This window comes from Acanthisitta chloris, unplaced genomic scaffold (assembly GCF_000695815.1).
Source record: "Acanthisitta chloris isolate BGI_N310 unplaced genomic scaffold, ASM69581v1 scaffold9784, whole genome shotgun sequence".
Lineage (NCBI taxonomy): Eukaryota > Metazoa > Chordata > Aves > Passeriformes > Acanthisittidae > Acanthisitta > Acanthisitta chloris.
This window is the reverse complement of record NW_008670967.1, coordinates 1,315-20,898: the sequence shown is the minus strand read 5'-3', so window position 1 is coordinate 20,898 and position 19,584 is coordinate 1,315. Positions and strand designations below refer to the sequence as shown.

At 37.6% G+C, this 19,584-nt stretch overlaps 1 protein-coding gene across 1 annotated transcript in view; it reads left to right on the top strand.

The window, feature by feature from the left end:
* The window catches only part of PLEKHA5 (pleckstrin homology domain containing, family A member 5), a gene marked incomplete at its 3' end in the record, with an annotated part of 55,970 nt that extends 36,658 nt beyond the window's left edge, over positions 1 to 19,312 (top strand). Inside the window, exons 13-23 of the mRNA XM_009073902.1 lie at positions 3,752 to 3,832; positions 9,271 to 9,333; positions 10,393 to 10,473; positions 10,607 to 10,756; positions 12,141 to 12,242; positions 13,443 to 13,554; positions 13,816 to 13,862; positions 14,644 to 14,832; positions 15,368 to 15,485; positions 17,741 to 17,856; positions 19,103 to 19,312. Of these exons, the coding sequence (XP_009072150.1) occupies positions 3,752 to 3,832; positions 9,271 to 9,333; positions 10,393 to 10,473; positions 10,607 to 10,756; positions 12,141 to 12,242; positions 13,443 to 13,554; positions 13,816 to 13,862; positions 14,644 to 14,832; positions 15,368 to 15,485; positions 17,741 to 17,856; positions 19,103 to 19,312 (1,269 nt within the window). The remainder of the gene's footprint in view (positions 1 to 3,751; positions 3,833 to 9,270; positions 9,334 to 10,392; positions 10,474 to 10,606; positions 10,757 to 12,140; positions 12,243 to 13,442; positions 13,555 to 13,815; positions 13,863 to 14,643; positions 14,833 to 15,367; positions 15,486 to 17,740; positions 17,857 to 19,102) is intronic.
* Positions 19,313 to 19,584: the final 272 nt, after the last annotated feature.

Here is a 19,584-nt window from a genome sequence, read left to right as displayed (position 1 = left end):
GTGTGTTTCAAATAAAAGCTAGACAAGCTGTATTTTTTTTTCCCAACTTAAAGGGGAAATGTAGGTTAGATACACATCATCTTCCCTATCCTATGAGGGTGGTGAGGCACTGGCACAGGTTGCCCAGAGAAGCTGTGGCTGCTCCATCTCTGAAAGTGTTCTAGGCCAGGCTGGATGGGGCTTGGAGAAACCTGTCTTAGTGGAAGTGTCCCTGCCTGTGGCAGGGGTTGGAACTAGATGATCTTTGAGGTCTCTTCCAACCCAAACCATTCTACCATTCTATAAGCTTTTTTCTCCTGTGATTAAAGCCATGGCAGGAGGTCTCAAGTGAATCTTTCTGATACTATGGAGAATTTCAGCACACTATTCTTTTAGTAAACTTGTTAAATTTATGTTGATAGTAAAACTTCTTGGCTGAAAACCCCTTTTCTTCTGAGCTCATGCTATCTGTTTCAAACTCTCCATGCATGTTGTTGGCTGATCTCAACATATCCCAGGTTTCTTTGTCATAGTAGAAGCTCTACTAAATTTCATTTAGCCTTTTTTTCCCCCCTTGTTTTTTGAAATAGCTATTTATGCAAATAGTTTAGGTGTTAAGTTAAAATAATTCTGCTGGTACTTTCATTTTTAGTTTCTTTCAGTTTTCAAAAGGTGCCTCAAAATAAACAGAACTTGAACAAGAAGTTGTCTAAGAAAAGAATGAAGGTCCCACAGCCAACATCCTTACTGTATTGGTGTTTTGCTTCTCTTTTCTCCTCTTCACCACCCTCTGAGATGCTGAAGGTGGTTCTGGGAAAGGGTAGTAAATAAGGAAAGCTAGAATAGTACAAGGGGGGTCAGAGAGAGTTGACAGATATCCCCTTACATCTGGGGTTTCAGCCAAAAATTCGATGTGCTGTGTTCACAGTATATAAGATACTACCCATATTATATTTTTCAGGTTATCTGGAGTGGGTGGAGTGGCTGACACAGCCACCACTGCTCTTTTTGCTGCTCTTTTTTAAACTTCTCCCTCCTCAATGAAGGGAGACCCTAGGGTGAAAATAGACTACACTGGGTGGCAGCAGTGCCTTTTTTTATTTGGACAGAGGATTAAAGAGCAGAGGAAAGGTGGGTGAAAAGCTTGGTCAGGTCCTATTGCCACTGCTTTGGCCTTCAGGAAGCTTGAGAAGAAACGGGTAAAACTGCCAATCTGAGTATTTTGTCACCCATAACAGCAGTCCTGGTAGGGAGCCACTATCCCAACTGATTGCTGCCACCAGACCAGCACATACTGAAATGTCACCAGTGTTATCAAACATGGGAGAGAATTTAGGAACAGGAAGGAAGAGGAAAATAGTAACTTAGCTTTGCAGTCTAAACCCCAAACTACCCAGTCAGAAATCATGTAGAGATTGATATAGGTGGTGAGGTTTATTGTTTCCAGCTGGAAAAAAGCTTTTATATACTACATCTGTGCAGAAAATAGCAAAGATGAAGCTTTACTTCTGGGGAGAAAGTTATTTACTAGAAGTAGAAAGTGATAAAGCCAAGCCTGCTGGATTCTATGTGTTTTTACTGCTGTGTTGCTGTGTGGCAGTTCACACTTGGGTTTGCTTATGGAAATCTTGATTCCCGTTTTTGTGACTTCTTTAATTGGAGACTCTCTATGAGTATAATACCCTTACTATTACATTTAACAATGTAACTCTGCTATACTTAGCCAGTTTTTGGTACAAGAGTGCCTTGTGTGCACTCTCACTGTAGCTATTGTAAGGTGTGTGACAGATCCTGCCTCAAGGTTTTAACTTCTCTGTGGTTAAACGTCAGTATTTTTTGAAACATTATTTCCTAAAGGGGAAACACACTATATTTGATTGCTGCAAAAGCTCTTTGGTTGGCATTAGCAATTACCTGGGTTTTCATCTTTATTCCTTAAGGGCTTAAGGAATTGGAGCTTTTCTGGATATAACTTTGCAAAGTGTTAGATAAGCACCAATCGTAGTAAAAATATTGGAAGAAGTCCTCTAAATTCAAGTTGGAGCTGTCTGGAGGACAAAACATTACTTTCAAATGTCTTTTGAGCAAATCCACTTTGCTTATTTTCTAATCGGGATGTCAACAATCTTTGACCAGTTCAACAGAAATTAATACTGGTGTTTGTTATTGGTCAGAAAGGAAAAGTTTGAACTACTGTTAAAAACAATTAGGTAGAGAGTATGAAGCTGTTGAAACCCTCCAAGCAAAAATGCATCCAAGCCTGTATACACCTAATAAAGTATTTGAGCCTCAGAGCAATTTATCTTTCCTAAGTATCTCAGTTGGCTGTATTTTCATTGCTTGGTTTTGGACCTTATTGCTGATCTTGCTATTGAGATCTCTTCTGGTATCACCCAGTGCACCCACTCTGGACAAAACCTGAATGTAATGAGGGAACAACTTACTGTGTGTCAGTTCTAGTTTTCTGTTTCTTTGTACTGTAGGTGATAGAGCAAATGGCAGGGGTTGCTTGTTTGGGTGTTTTCCTGCCTTAAACAAACAGAGCATCATAAATTTGGCTTCTTTATTGGCTGATTAACTCATCAGCTGATCAGACTTTGCTATACATAAAAAACAACAACAACAACAAAAAGGTCCTCTATCTATAACAAGAAAAATGTGTTTCCCATAAGGAGGAAAAAAACCTACTACTCCAAATGTACAACTTAGGTTTTTTGCTAGAGACTTTGGGGCAAGAAATACTAAAAGCCCTCAAAAACTTATTCTGTTGCATTTCAATCTGTGAAACAAAACCTTGCTATGCAAATTCATGGTGAGTGCATATATATATGCATAAATACAGAGTGAATGATCATAAATATTCCCTCACACACTTTCCTGTGTAACCAGACTTGGAACAGGTATTGCTTAAGTTTCCAACAGGTCCTAACGTTTCCAACACAAATAGGAGGAGGATTGTGCATTAAGTGCCCTTTCAGTTTCTTTTGGAGAAGAAAACCACCTGTTGTCATAATTTTTCCTTTACTGTCAGGAAAGTCTCCTTTTTAAACCCAAAATCCCATCTTCCATGTTGCACTTTTCTGAAATCCTAGAAATACACAACTTTCACTGTAATAATCCAAGCATCTAGTTTTGACATTTATACATCTATCAGTAAATACTAATCATTACAGAAAAAAGTGTGACCAGTTCTGCAACAGTTTCACACCACTATGTGGGGGTGGATAAATGCAATGAGTAGGATGATTCCAAGTTCTTAAGTGTATAAATCACTGTATAAAGGTGTTTTGTGAGACATGAGCATAAGTGTAAACTTCAATATTCAGAGGTTGGGAATGCTTATATCTTTTTAATGCACATTGAGTTGCTCAATCTATAATTTAAAAGGTTTTCTGGTAAAAATATCTGATACTACTTTTCATTTCAATATCCTGCAAAGCCAAACTTATTTTAAGCACTTGTATTTTTCAAAAGGGAGAGTGTTGTTGAATAAATATGACATTGGGTTTGAGCGTTTATGTTTAGCTTTGATAGATTTGTTTGCTATTATTAAACTTTTCTATACATTATTAAACTTTTTTCCTATATTATTAAACTTTTTCAGCTGTTGCTATTACTGAATGATGGAATATATAAAAAGCATGGGGTGAAATGTAATCTACTGCATTATTAGAAAAAATTAAAGTAGAGGCTATATTTTACAGTGTCGTCTTTCAAATCTAGCCATGCTGTAAACTGATGTTTGCTGTATGCTCCTCCTGATTTGAAATAGATGAAAGAGAATGAACCTTTAATCACCATGGTTCACACTATGATTGAGAACTCGGCGCTAAGACCACAACTGTACCAGCAAGTAAGGTCTTGGAGAGTGAATGAAATTGCTTTATCATCTGCAAAAAAGTTGCCTTAGTGACAGTTTTGGTTGTTCCTCAGATTCCTTCATGACATTGGTGTTTTTCTTCTTTGCTTTGGAAAACCACAAGTCATCCATGCTTTCTAAAATGCTGCAGTCTCGTTAGCATGGCTTCTGCTGCGTTTTTGTTGTTTAGTATTCAATGTACACTTTGGAAGAGCTTTTTTTCTGTCTAGACAATTTAATTAGTTGATGTTTTATGCAGGTGTCCAGTAAATTCATAAAACTTCCAATAAGCTTCCAACATTTGTCTTAGCATGATCCTCTGCAATTAGTGTTCAAAGGTGCTTCTTTCTTTTGACCACTACAAAAGCATGTGAGTGGTGTTTACCTGGTCATTTCTGGCAATTCTGTTTTGTTCTAGGAAGTGGATTTACAAGTTTTTCTTTGCACCTCCCAAGCCTTTAGCCACTGAAGAAAGAAAGGATCAAAATTACTTTGATCTGGGGACTGTAAATCCAAAAGGCAGTGTCTGTTCATAAAGTCACAGCAGACTTAACTGTGCACACTTACAGAGTATCTAGTGATGGTTGGAAATGGTAAGATGGAAGAAGAATCAGAAATGTGAATGGAAATATTATCTGTGAGTTGAGACCTGCATTAACTTATGAGCATGGCCAATCCATATCTGTTGGCACTGCAGTGTCTTAGGGATGCTGGGGCTTAACGGAATGGCCTGTGGTGCATCAGGGCACGTTGAAGTTTCTTGCCTCAACTGCAACAAACATGTCCTGACAAAGGAGTTGTTTCATGTCAACTCCACGTTGTAGAGTTGCTTCTGGTCCAGAGTAGTTGCTGAAAAACTCCTCAGGATTCCAAAGGAAGTTGAGTTGTGAGTGCCTGATTTCATGATCATCCAATTTGTGTTCCTATGTGCAGTCCAAGAGCTTCAACATGGAACCTGAAGGAACTATTTTGGGAGAGGAGTGGGAGAAGTGAGGTGTCCTCAAGCCCTGAGTGACATTTGGGGGGGGTTATTTTCATTTTTCAAGAAGCCTTTTAAAGCAAATCAATTTCATGTGACAGAGTAAAGCAAATGAGTCAACGTATGTGTAATGAACAGAGATGTTTTAGGTCTCTTGGGGCAAACGAGCTCAGCTTCTAATATAGAGAGATACATTTGAGGTATAGCTGTGCCTGGGCTAATCTGCTCATGTATTTAGGGATACAAATAAACTTCCAAGCACTGTCCCAACAAAGCTCTGCTGCCAGCAGAGGTATTAATACACACCTTCACCTTGTAGACATACCTGCTGCTTCCTATTTGACACTGAATAAACACCTTTTTTTGACATTCTTGTCAAAGAAACAGTGAATCTAACAGGTCATGAAGCTGAATAACCTCTTGTCACTGGAGATGTGGTCTCCAGGTCAGAGTGTTTGTGACATGTTGGCAGTTTGTTGCATACCCTGAAGAACAGCAAGATCTTCTGCTTTCATGCATGAAGTTTTCCCATATGAGACATTGCATAAACTTACTTTCAGGAAAGGATAAAAATACACTCAAAATTTCACTGTCTAAATAATCCTCTAAACTTCTGTAATGCAAAACTAACCTGTTTAAAATTCTGACAAGTTATTTGAAGTCTAAACAGCATATAATTTTTTTATCCAAATTAAGTAACAGTTTTAAGAGTCATCTGTCCTGCTGCAGTTTTAAAGAGATGTAGACAATTGGGAGAAGCCTCTGTGCAAGTGACTGAAACCTGTTCTGATGTCAAGATGATAATCTAATTTCTGATGACTTTAACCATTCCCGTGGATAGAGAAAAGGATCTTTCTTTCCTTCAGTGTATTCAGTCAGTTGTATGACTGAGCTCATTTAGACTTCAGTGAAGGAAAGCAAGAAAAGCTTGGATTTAATTAAAAAACTAAGATACTTTGCTTCCTGTTTGTTTCCAATTATATTTGGTTCTTTAGGAAAACAGCTAAAATATCTACTGTGTTATAAGATATTTTGTATGTGATTTGCTGCATCCTCACAGTTATTTAAATCCCTTTTACTCCCATCAGTCTGCTCTGCAGACTGTACTGCAAATTTACAAGTACAAGCCAGGGAAATGATTCCATATGTACAGAGGAGAAAACCAGAGGCTTTTACAGACTGAAGCCATTTCTCCCTCTTTTTTTTTCTGCCTTTTTTTTTCCTCTAATACTAGGTGAGGAGTGTTAATCTTGTTTCCTAAAGCAGCATGGGCTGGTTTTTCAAAGTAAAATTTTCCTCAATGCCTCTTATATGTATGCATTCCCTAAAGGGGGAAAAATGAAACTCTCAGTGCACCAGGCTAACATCCAGGTCCTTCATGGATAAGTGTTCTTAATGCATTAAGAGTATATAAAAACAGCCCTTAATTCCTAGGATGAGGAATGTCTTGGTTATGGCTTATTATTGTTATAGAAGCTGCATATATCTAAATTGTTGTGCTTGTTGGATTTTGAGATTCGTAGGCAGAAATATTGTTCAGGTTTTGTTACACACACAATATTTGAGGTAAGAACTCTTGTCTATCCACTTTGTCTTTGAAATGCTATATATCATGTTATTCAAAATCAGGAGAGAGCCTTGCTTGCTGTGGGGTCTATCTGCCCTCTTCCTGGTAGCAAGAAATATTTTTAAAAAGAAAAAATAATCATGAAAAAGCCTCTTGGAAGTCTTGACTTTAATCTTGTGCTCCCCACAAGATGTGCTGATTTAATTTCCTAAGTGCAGTATCTTGCAGAGATGCAGTGCGTGCTTTTGGGGTGTGAAATTTCCTGCCATATAGGTATTGAATCCAGACAGTTAGTGGAATCTGAAAATAGCTTATAAGGTACTGAAATAATACTGACACTTAAATGTGTTTAATATCAACTGCTTAAGTAAGTTTAACCCCTGATGTCTCATGCACATCTGACATTGTGTCCATCGTGGGGGATACAAATCCACTATAAACCTACTTCAGTGCTTGGTGTGGTATTGGAGTGTGACATGGGTGAGACTGTACAGCAGATGACAGAGTATTTCTAACCTAAGGTGTTGGTTCAATGAAGGTCATGTTACTTTGCCCCACACGAGATGCACCTTTGGCCAAACTGTGTGCAGAGTTTGTGTGTCAGAAGGGGCAGGCTGTGTCTGTAGGTGTCAGGGTGCTGCTCCCTGGGGTCTGGGAGCTGTACAGCAGTGCCCTGGGGTGTGTTTGAGCAGAGTGGAGGGGAAGGTGTCCCTGCTGCAGTAGATGGCACTCGTGCTCTGGAATCGCTGTCCTGGCCAAGGAGCTGCAGGAGGGATTTGGCCAGAGAGGCGTTTGTGGAACGTGACATCAAGTACATTTTGATAACTTGGGCACTGGAGCTCTTCTAATGCGTTTTCCAGGGTTATGAGGGTGTTAACCTTGCTCGTAATGTGTAATTGCGTTTTGTCTGGTGCAGTTCCTCTGGTGATTCCAGCAGGATGCGATAGCATTCCGCACTTCTTGCCTTGAGCATCCGCTGATGTGCTGTGAAAAGTGTTTTGTTAGAGATGGATTGAGTTATTCATCTTATTCTGGGAGGTTTTGTGCTAAGTCTGTGTAAAATGTCGCAGTAGAAATGTTGAAATGAAGTGTCTCTCCAGCAGTGCCTGTTGTGGGGAGCTAGTACTGCTGACAAAAGCAAGAAGTTGGCAGCAATGTTAAGAGTGTGATAGGATTTTATTAAGAATTAGCACATGTTTAGTGTTCTTTGGAAATGTGTTTTCATTTGCTGAATACTTAAGATATATTCCTTTCAGGAGGTAGGTAGGGATAAAGGATGTTGAATTGGCAAACTGTTTTACACTTGGCTATAATGAAGGTTAAAATGCCCCAAATAATACATGTCTCTCTTTTAGAAAAAAAACCTATAAAAAGTGTAAAAAATACTGGCTTGACAAAATAACTTCACATTTTTCCAGCCAAGCCATATAAAATGCTGAGCAGTGACTTGGAAGCTGTATTTATCTAACAGGGGATAATATTTTTTGTGTAAAATATTTCTGTTGTGAAATCCAACTAGGTTTTCTCTGTAAGTCAGACACATTTGGCCATGTTTATGAGTTGTTTCTTTTAAATATTTCCATTCCTCATTTTTCTCTCATTGTGCTAAAATCGACAGTAAACCAACACAACTCTACAATAGCAGGAGTTTAAACAGATATCTTAATTTGTGTGACATTCATGAGGTGCAAAAAGTGCTGTGGCTTTTTTCATATTCCAACCTTCATTTTCATAAAATGTCCATTTCAAATAAAATTAACTGTGTGTTTTTAATACACTATACATACTTTTAAATTGTCACCAGGTGCATTTGCATGAGGTATGTGGACATAATATCTTGAAATGAAACACTTTAGTGTGTTGAAGATTTATTTTATGTTTGGAATGCTCGTCTGATTAACCCTTCCCTAGTCCTTTTATTTATAAGTGTCCTTTGACATGGACTTGTGTTTTTATAGTCTTTCTTGTACTATTAAGTCACAAGGACCTAATTAGGACAGATATATGGAAGGAAAGCATCTGTGTTGGGGCTCAGCTCACACACAATGTTCTTGATTAAGTGGAATACAAAGTTTTAGACTGTTATGTCCATATTTGCTGTATAAGACATTAAGTAGTTCCATTCTAAAGTGGGGAACTACCTTTTTTTCTTGCAAAATACCTTAAAATCTTGTCACTGGCCAGTAGCAGACTGAAAGAGTTAAGACCTTAATGTGAGGAGCTGTATGAAAGTTATCTGAGGATACTTTGCATCCAGACTGGCACAAGGAGACAAGTTTACCTAGTGCAAAGAGAAAATAGAAGGGTTTCTATTTATGGCATTTCTGGAGAGGAGGGAATCCGTATGGAAAAGTAGGTAGAGAAGTATTTGTGGCACTTAATGGGCATATGTCTATAATGAGATATTTTACATATATGTTGTCAACTTAAATCATTCTGTTCTGGTTTCATATTCATGTCAAAATATCCTCCTTGTGCAAACCCCTGAGCTCAGTGGGGCTGGAATGGTTAATTCCAAGCAGAATCAGCCCCTGTCTTTAGAATGCACATGAGAAATCTTAACTAGTGACTGTAACTGTGTCTGGGTGTACTCTGGCAATTTCATCTTCCTCCATAATCCATGTTTGGTGGAGTTAGTTGTACATCTCTAAAACTCCAGTTTGCATTAAAAACATAGCCTGTTAAGTTAATGCAACTTCCTCCTGACAGTCTGCCTGACATTCCATTTTCTTGCCTTCATTAATATATTTTGGCTAAAAATAGATTGTTCAGTGTGGTATGTTTGCAGCAAAAGCTGATTTCTGTGTTAAAACTTAAGCTGAACAGTAGTTTTCATTTTCATAGTCCAATTAAGTTGTTTTATGGCAATATTATTCTTCCTTATAGTTAACACAAGAAGAATGTAGGGGTACACTATACAAATATAGAACTGAAGAGCTGGATATTGATGTAAGTCATTCATATTTCTTCTTCCTTGGAAATGTTGGTATTTGTCTCTTTATTTTGATAACCATTTCCCCTTTGGCTTTTTGGGTTTGAAACTCACTTCCTACAGGTGATTGCCAACAGAAAATGCATTGTGAAATTGAGGGGCATAAATGTAATAAGTTTCTAACTTGCAGGAAATCCTACATTATAGGCTGAAATTTCCAGTATTATAACTGTTAAAAGGTGAATATCTTCTAGAAAGGAATTAATTACTGTAGAAGTGAAAAACTCTGTTGTTACAATTCCAATCTAAACGTGAGAGATGTCATTTCTCTGGAAATATGACCAATACTTCCAAACTGACATTTGGCATGTATTGGGTTGTTAGTTAGTGAAGAAAAGGAGTCTGGTGTAAAATTGATGGTGGAATATACACACACTCCACATAGATACATGTGCATGTCTACTCATTCTTGCCCAGTGCAACTAGGACTAGACATAATGATTTAAGGGATGTTCTTTTAAGAGTAAAAGAGAAAACAGGTTCTAGTGTTATGGTAAAAAGTCAATGCAGCACAAGCTGAACCAAAAATGTTTTTCAAATAGAAAAGTAAACTGTTTCAAATTGATTAGAGTGCACTGAAGAGTTATTTGCTCAAACTGGAGCTGGAGTGGAGCAGTTTTAGTCACAACCAAGCCTTGATCAGAGCTAAAACAGAGTATGGATAGGACTAGTAGCAAACTATGGAAAATTATCACCTGAACCATCACGGGACAGACTGTGAGTGTATTTGATAGTCTTTACAATACTGAGCAGTATGTAAATAATAAAGGTATTTAATTCCTGTTATTAAGTTGCAAAGATTTAGCTATAGAATCCTAAATTACATGTTTTGAGCCATTCTGTAATAATAACAATTCAGTTTCTTAAGTAACTTGAAATTGCCTTCATCATTTCAGAACTCGTATTTTAATAACCTTTCCTATAGATTCGTGTAATGATTTGCCCAAGTTGCATTTTGATTACTGTAGATGTAAATAATAAAATGCTAATTGTGATAATTTTCTGTTCTCTGCTAGGCTAAGCTTAGCCGTTTATGTGAACAAGACAAAGTTGTACAAGCACTGGAGGAGAAGCTTCAACAGCTACACAAGGAGAAAGTAGGACAATTGTATTTATTACCTAAAGTGGATGTTTTTTACATGCTTATTAGCAGCACATTGATAAGTGAAATAAAAGGAAAATCAGCCCAATGATGCAGAACATTAAAAATAATTCTTTTTATTACAATAGTACACGCTTGAGCAAGCTTTGCTATCAGCAAGTCAGGAGATAGAAATGAATGCAGACAATCCTGCAGCCATACAGAATGTAGTCTTACAGAGAGATGACTTGCAGAACGGACTCCTTAGCACGTGTCGGGAAGTGTCCCGAGCCACTGCGGTGAGTAACACCTTCCTACCTGTGAAACTCAGTGAAATGTTATGTTCATGTTCCTAATTGCCTTGTCTTTGGTGATTTTTTTATCACATTGCAGCAAAACTCTTGTTGTCTTTCGTTTGGGTTTTTGTCAAAGGCAGATGGAAAGTGATCTTTTCACTCTGATCATCAACTAGTCTTTTAATTTTTGTTGAGGTTTTTTAGCCAGGAGTGAGTGCACACTGATTTATTGGTGTGGTAATTATCAGCTTTATAATAGGAAAAATTGATTACAGAAGTAGAAAATACTGCAAATAAGCTATTTCATGTGATGGCAAAATAGTGGCAAGCACAAACTTTATTGGAACAGATAAGTGACTTATTTTAAGCAGAAGCAGCTACAGAATGAAATTAAAATATACACTGTCATGGTCTCTCCTAATAGGGGGCCATTATAGTTAAAAGATCTTTCAAGTTATGCACTTTCAAAAACCTTTAAAAAAAAAAGGGAAATAAGGAAATGGCTATTTACTTTTTGTTATTTGCTATTTCCTTTTCCACTATGTGGAAATGAGAATGCAAAGAATAATTTTTGCCTACTTACATATACGTCCAAGAAGGTATTTTAGTGTCAAATTCCAGTGGTTACTGTGGTGAAATTGATATAATGTAGGCCCTGAAATACTGGTTTTAGTCTGAATATTAGACTGACTTGTCAAAGGAATTGGTTGGACAAGGACAAGAGAACCAGGGGAAAGGAAATCCTCAAGGTACACTTTCCCTCATTAACTTTTTAATTTATGCTAAATTGGGTAGATTGCTTGATGTAGGCTGCAAGAGTGAGATGGCAGAGCTGACCTCAAAGAAGAATTTTTTTACTTTTTTTTTTTTTTTTTCTCACCTTTTCCTTCTGGTATTTGTAGTTTGCCATATGTAAACCAGTGGTGTTAGCAGGCCTGGGGCAGTCCCTGGCAGCCTCTCAGGCAGGGCTGGATGACTTACATTTGTCTTGCATAATGCATTGCATATGCACACACATGCTGTGCACTCACACATATGTATTCTGTGTGATAAAAGAGGCAAATTTGCATCCATTTCTGTGGGTTTTCTGCCTCACTGGAAAGACAGCTTAAGACCCACATGCCTGCTGACTATAAAGGCATATTCTGAAGACTTTGCCCTTGCCTGTGTGTGAAAAGACAAAATGCTGTTTGTTTGAGTTCCATTCAGCATCATTAGAAAATCAAAAAGCTGTTTAAACATTACGTTCTCTAAATTACATATTTATTGCTGATATCTGTTAGTGCATTGCTTCCTGAAGTTGCCAGTGTGAAAAGAAAAATAAATATACTTATATTTTTTTATTTGAATGTACATCTGTGATTCTTTACTTTTATTATCTACTTAGGAACTGGAAAGAGCTTGGAGAGAATATGATAAATTGGAGTATGATGTAACTGTAACAAGGAACCATATGCAGGAGCAACTGGATCGACTTAGAGAAATTCAGGTGTGGCATTGATCTTAAAATACACTTAATTCACTTGGATTTTCCATGAGTTTTTTTAAAAACTATACACATGAAAAAAATGTGGTGCATTAGCTTACAAACTTTTAATTTCTTCTTACAACTTGTAAGTTCTGAAGAAGTTTTCAGCTTTTCTTATTTTCTGAAGCTGTAGCACACATCTTCCTGTGCCTGGAAACCTCTTTCTGTCTCAACAATGGTGTGTGAAATGAGGTGGTTTTCTCAGACTTTAGTTGCTATGACAGTCATTAAATCTTCACACAAGCCATTCCATTTAACTGAATATTTTCAAATGTAATCAGGTCATTCTATCAAAACAAATTATTACAGAAAACATTCTGAGTGTTGCTTCAGGCCTTTCAAGTGAAGGATCTGACATGTCTCTTAGTACTCACTGTGCTGTGCAGAACTGGACAGTTAGGATAAATCCACAGTCATAGAATCCACTGAGTGGGAAAGGACGCTTGAGGATCATCTAGCCCAACTCCTGGCCCTGTGTTTCTAAAGAGAGTTTCTGTGGGAAATGACCCTTGAGGATCATCTAGCCCAACTCCTGGCCCTGTGTTTCTAAAGAGAGTTTCTGTGGCTCATCCAGACATGGACATAGAGGTGTGCAGTTATCTGTTGTAGGCAGATGGGTGTGGTGAGCATTAAAGGTTCTTTGCTCCAGGGATTGATTTGCTCTGCAGCTATAAAAAGGAGATTACGGGGGAAGCCCAAGAGCTGAAAAATTTGCAGTATGTGGTCCAAAGTATTCCTGACCATGAATGCAAATAGATTTATATGTTAGTGTGCAAACACTGTGTTATCTCCACCCGTTGTGGGGTTGGAACTGATGATACATTTTCCATTGTTGTATGTAGATCTCCTGGGCAAAATTTGTTTGGATTTTCTTTGGAGACAGTAGATACAACTCTGTTCTTTAAGTGAAGGTTGAACTAGGAGATTGCTGTCAATTTGACTGATGCATTATGAAATTAATCCTTTTGTTTCAGACAGTGTTTGAATGTTGTACTTTTATGGGAAAGGAGAGTGTCTGTCATCACTGCATTTTATTTCCTTCCTTGAGAAAGGATGTGCAGTGTAGTCTAAGGGAAGAAAAAGGTTTTTCATGTTTGTTTTTTTTTACTCTTGCAATGTATTCTGATGTATTGCCTGTATATGCTGTTTGTTCACTGGCAGACTGAGTCAGCAGGGATACAGCGTGTTCAGCTTCAGAAGGAACTGTGGAAAATTCAGGATGTCATGGAGGGTTTACTTAATCACAAACAGCAAAGAAGCTCTTCAGAGACAGGTAAACTGAAATTTTTATCTCCCAGGAAATGAAATTGGATCATCTATGATGCTGAAGGATAAGCTCCATAGTTGCTTTTGTATGTTTTAAAAATGGTACAATTACTGTGAAAAGAAAAAAGCTTATTACCTAGTTTTAGTTGGTGCTTTGTGTAATTTGTTTGATAGCAACAGGTTGTAGTTCATATTTGAAAAGCTGTTTATTGAAAAACAATTTTTCTCTTCTTTTTCTCCCTGCACCTTTCCCCCTGCTCCCAAACAGGCATCATGGTATCAAGAACATTTTCATCTATTAAATATAAAAATGAGGTATGGTTTTAGCATCTTTCCTATTTTAGTATGGCTGAATTTGTCATATAGCTATGATAAAAATGTACATTCTCTTAAATACTTTAAGGTTGTCTGTATTTGGTATGTTCCTGTGAAAATATTGCATTATGAACTAGTTTTAAAGACTGATATCTCCACTAGTAATTCTAACACTTTCATTTGTTCTGTGTCTTTCTATTTTCACTGGTATGTTTCTCTTTTCCATTTCTCACCTTTTCCTCTCCCTAGGCTCTTACCGTAGAAATGTAAACCTTGATTTATGGATTTGTTTTCTACCCACCACACTTCTCATGGGAAGAAATACATTGCTTTGTGTGTCTATTCAAACATTGAGCCTGGTTCTCAGATGGCCAGAGCACCCACAAGAAGAGCTGAAACTGTGGGAGCTCCCAGATGTTCCATTCCTCTGAAAATCTGGCTAGAAGTTACAGTTTTAAAGGGACATTGTCATGGCTTTATAAAGTATATGCAATATACATCTGACTTACAGAACTTTGAGTCTAATTTATCTAAAAAAATCTTTTAAAAGCTAATTAATTTACTTTTTTGAAAGGATGATTTAGAGAGTTTGTACATATCCAGCAGAAAGTGCAGGTGTTAGAAGTTGTTCTTTGGGTTATTTTTTTCAATGTGACATTGTCCCTTTAATTCCAAAATCTAGAGCTGCTGTAGCCATGGTAATCTATTTTTCTTTTTAAGTTATAAAATAATTGTAACAGGTGTGCACATCTAAACAAGGTGACTATTCTACAATCTTTAGGAAGAGGAAGTAGTCCCACCTCGTCCTCCACTCCCTCGGTCCTATGACTTTACAGAGCATCCTCCCATAATCCCCCCTCTGCCCAGTGATAGCAGCTCCTTGCTCTGTTATAGCAGGGGCCCAGTTCATCTGACAGAAGAAAAGAAGATTTACCAAGTTCAAGGATATCAGAGAAATGGATCTTACTGTGTAAGTGGCTGACACTGCCACGTTGTCCTTGCAGCATCCTCCTTCCTCTGCACAGTCACAGTTTTTATTTCCTCATCCAGCTACTTTTGTGTCATGGTTTATTTAGTTTTATTTATAGCTGCATCATTTGCTCTTCACATTTTCCTGTCATATATTCCATGCATATATAAAATGTCTCAAGACTTAAGGTTTTGTGTAAATGTCAGAAAATAAGATTCTGCTGCTCACTAGATCTTAAAAAAACTCCTGGGGTCAGAATCATTTTTGTGCTGAAGCTTATACCAGTTTGTTTCCTGAAGATCATTTGAAAAAGAAACCCCACATCTCTGCATTTTTATGCCAGGTTTTTCCTGTAATTTCATTCTGCAAATGTTGTTACTGAAATGAAGTACAAGCAAATCCTTCTGCAATAGCACTTGAACAATGAGCACTGTCTTAAAGTCAGAGCAGAATCATCACAAAATAACTGAGTCTTAAGACATAAATGCTTGTACAAAAATGCATGTTTATTTACCTCATGACTTATGTTCCTCAGGGTCCTGATTATAGACTTTATAAGAGCGAACCAGAGCTAACTACAGTGGCAGAAGTGGATGAGTCTAATGGTGAAGACAAAACAGACCAGATTTCAGAATCAGAGTCTAGTGCTAAAGGTTTGTCCCCGGGCTCGGTGTTTACAGCCTTTCAGCTTTTTCCCAAGGGATACAGAGCTTAACAGGAGCTCCATCCTGGTTTGGATCTTTGTAGCATGTCCATTTCTCCTTCTGCTACAACATCTCCCACAATAAAATAATGATTTAATTACACGACGAGAAAGATTTCGGTCAATTCCACCACTGAAAAATCAAACATTACACTCAGCAACAAGCCTGAAATCCTTATTGACACCATGTCTAATCACATCACTCACATTCCCCACACACCATTCCCTTGAACAATTACCCATTTTATGTTCTTGCCCTTGAACAATTACTCAGTTTTTGAATCAAGCTCCCGATGTTCTGTCCCTGGAACGTCCAGAAAGGCAGCACCACAGAATTTTCAGGCTCTCCTAAGGCAGGGAAACAATGTCTTTTTCTTTTTTTTTTTAATCTTGTAATTGTTGAATTGCCTCCTGTCCTCTGATATAATAGGAATAATGATCATGACCTTGGAGTGTACAGACAATAAAGGTCTTTGCAATTGCTAAATGCTTTAGATTCTTCTCTTCATCTAGCTTCCATAAAAGCTACTAATTGCTTGGTAGAGTCTTTTACCAGGAAGTGCTTCTCAATTCTGTTTGTTAAAACACACAGAATAGTTTGTTAAAGGTGACTTCAGGAAAATGCTCAGCTTTAGTGCCTCCCAAAAACCATATTAAGAGCTTTGAGAAAAAGGAACTAAACTTAGGGGCTTTTTTTAACCTAGCAGTTGATATTTGCAGTGCCAGCAGGATCTCTGCCTCTCTTGTGGTAGTTTGCCTAAGCAGTTACATAGCAGCCTGATGCAACAGTGCCAGAACTTGACCAAGAACTATGATCATAGAGGGATATTGTTTTCATCAGAATGGAAATGGAGGTTTGGAACACTCAGGTTAGCATAGAGTTTGGGTGTAAACAATGTGTATGGCCCTGTGAGATAATTAAACTTGTACTTACCAGACAGTTAGACAATTCAGATTCACTGTGGTATTTGCTGAGATATAATGTTAAGATATATATTAAATTACTGCTAACTTGGTGGTGAAAAATGCAATGTTTAGCCTGAGATTTGCTGACCATCAGCTTCCTAAATTGAGGAACTTGCCTAGGTTTTATTGACCTGTGAGGTTTCAGATTATTCATAGCAATTTATGACAGGAGGGAAAATAATGATCAGAAAATTATAATAAATCCTACCTTGACTATGTAAAGTAACCCAGTACTTTCTGAGCACCCCAATGTGCTTTATGTCTTAAAGAACTAATTTGATTATGTCCATTTGTAGACAAACAGTTTCCTTAGTCAGGGAAAGCAGCAAACAGGGAGAGGCTTTGTATATTCTTAACTTCATTGCATTGTCTCTCATAGCTGTGTTTTCTCACCCAGTCCACACCTTTGAGCATAGGAATTTTCTGGCAGATATTTCTTGTTCTGGGCATTCACTCATAATAACAATCCCCATGCAGTGATAAAAATGTAACCATTTCTGATTGTTTGGGGGGTTTATAGTGTATATGCCGTGACAGCTATATGCTCTTTGAACAAACATTTCATGCCATTCTGTCTTAAGAGTTTTTAAGCTGAAAAGGAATCTATGTGAAGTAACTCTTACAGCTGTCTGAGATCAGAGGAGTATTTATGACTTCTGTAGTATATTAACCTGACAGAAAAAGAAAATGGACTTCTGCTGTGTTTTATTCTTTTTATGTCTAAAGGATACACAATTTTTGCATTAAGTGATGGATTTCACTCATAGTCAGATACCTCCAGACTGTTTTGTAGTCTATCACACAACGTGGAGAAAGAGTTGAGTCTTCACTGAATCAATATATCCTCTAAAATCTGTGCAACCCCAGGAAAAGCAAGGAGAAATAATTTGATTATCAAAGAAGACATACCTAGTTTTTTTAGGCAAAATCAGCAGGGAAACAATATTTCTCATAGTTTTATTTCCTGCATGTATCAAGATACAGAAAGGAAGCATTATTTAATTATATCTGTGTAGTTTGTAGTTTTAACTTCAGTTTTCACTCAGCTTATTTTGCTATTTTGGCAGAACTTTTCTAAGTAGCAGGAGTGATGGTGGATATGGTTAGGAGAAGCTGAATATCACTTTTGCTGTCTGTTGGAGAAGAGTTCCCAGGGCTGACATGTGTTTTCTAGAAAACAATCCACAACCTTGGCTGTGTTTTGCACAACACTTAGGATGTTGCTTTGCTGTTTTGCAGGCTCACATTTTCCTGTGGGAGTTGTACCACCCAGAACCAAATCCCCAATGCCAGAGTCTTCAACAATAGCTTCCTATGTCACTTTGAGGAAGAATAAGAAGATAGACCTAAGAACGGTACTTTGAAATAACCTTCAAGCCTTGATGCATAGTGATGTGTCTATTCCAAAGTTTAGGTTATCTTTTTCATTTTCTTTACAAAATAAATCACTGTCATTAAAGCATAACACACTACATTAATGGAGGCAGCTGTAGGAAGAATAACAGAATTTTGTCATACATGTTTAACTGCATGAAGACAAACTGGGCAAGAACTAAATGGTAATGATAAATCTACCAAGCTGCTGAAGTTCAGGCTTGAGTTGAAAGGATGTGAAGCATCCTTGAAGGCCTTGTGTTTGGCAATTTAACAGCCCTTTATATATAACAAATACTGGCTTTTATTTCTTTCATTGCTACAGTGATTTGGGAAATAGTTAAAGCAGCCAAAAAATAAGGATACAGGAAGCAATATGGAGGGAATAAACCTGGGATTGCAGACTGGAGAGTTCAGTAGTCTCTGGGTTCAAGACAGACATTTACATGTGGTTCTTGAAACGGGAGGAAAACTTTTGCCATAGTTCCATCATGAATAGAAGTTGTAGGAAGAATGGGAGAGGAGAGAGAAGCTTAAGGATGTTGACTGGAGAAAGTGAAGTGAAATTAGAAGTGAAATCAGTTACTGTGAACATACTGAATGCAGCTGATTAGTCTGAAGTCAATTTTTATCTGTCATACAAAGTACAGATCTGCCTGAAAATCAGTGAATGTCAAGAACAGAGTAGTGATGGTTGTTATTTTGGGGGAAAATATAATAGGTAGAGTTACAGATTTTTAAGTGGCGATAAATTCCCTGAGCTTCGGCCTGCACTTGCTGTTCAATGATGCCCAGCTGTAGTTTTTCTTGAAATAAAAAGGCAGAAATCACTATTAGATCAACTGGTATAAATGTCCTGGCTCATTAAATTTCAATTATGTTTCTGTCTCAGTCAAGTAACTTGTGTTTGCCACTTGTATAACGCCTGGTAAATTGTTTCAGCTTGAGAGAAGGCTTGAAGAGGGCACCTACCCATTCTCTTAATGTTTGCCATTGATTATGGTAATGTTACTGCTCAAAAAAAGCAAATTATTCCTTCCTTTCATTTTAAATTTCATTCTTCATTTATTAGTAATTGGTTCTTGGACTTTTCTCACATACTTAGGAGGTCTTTATTTGCCTACTATTTTTCTGCTCTTTAGTAAATCACTAGGTGATCTCTTCTGATAAGTCAGCAGTTTGGAATCCTTTTTAAAACACATATATATTTTTTTTCTTCCATTGAAGGAAAGACCAAGAAGTGCAGTGGAGCAGCTGTGCCTTGCAGAAAGCTCACGGCCTCGAATGACTGTGGAGGAGCAGATGGAAAGAATAAAGAGACACCAACAAGCTTGCCTGAGAGAGAAGAGGAAAGGACTCAATATTATTGGTGTTTCAGACCAATCTCCTGCACAGAGTTTGTCATATGGCAGAGATAATCCATTCAGACTGGCACAGGTGGGTCCCTCATTGATCAAAACGTGTCCAGTTAAAAGCCAAAGGTGTTTATTTGAGACTGTATAGAGTCACAGTTCTCTGTCAGACCGAAGAGAAGGGGAGAGAACAATCTTTGTGCTTATACCTAATGGTGAAAGTCACTTCTTTTTGGAAAATAAATCGTCAAATCCATGTTTGATTATGCATTTGTGATGCTTAACAGGGTAATTTTTTGTCAAATGTAGCAAACAAGAAATTGCAAGGTTTGGGGCTGAAAACAGGGTCAGGGAGGA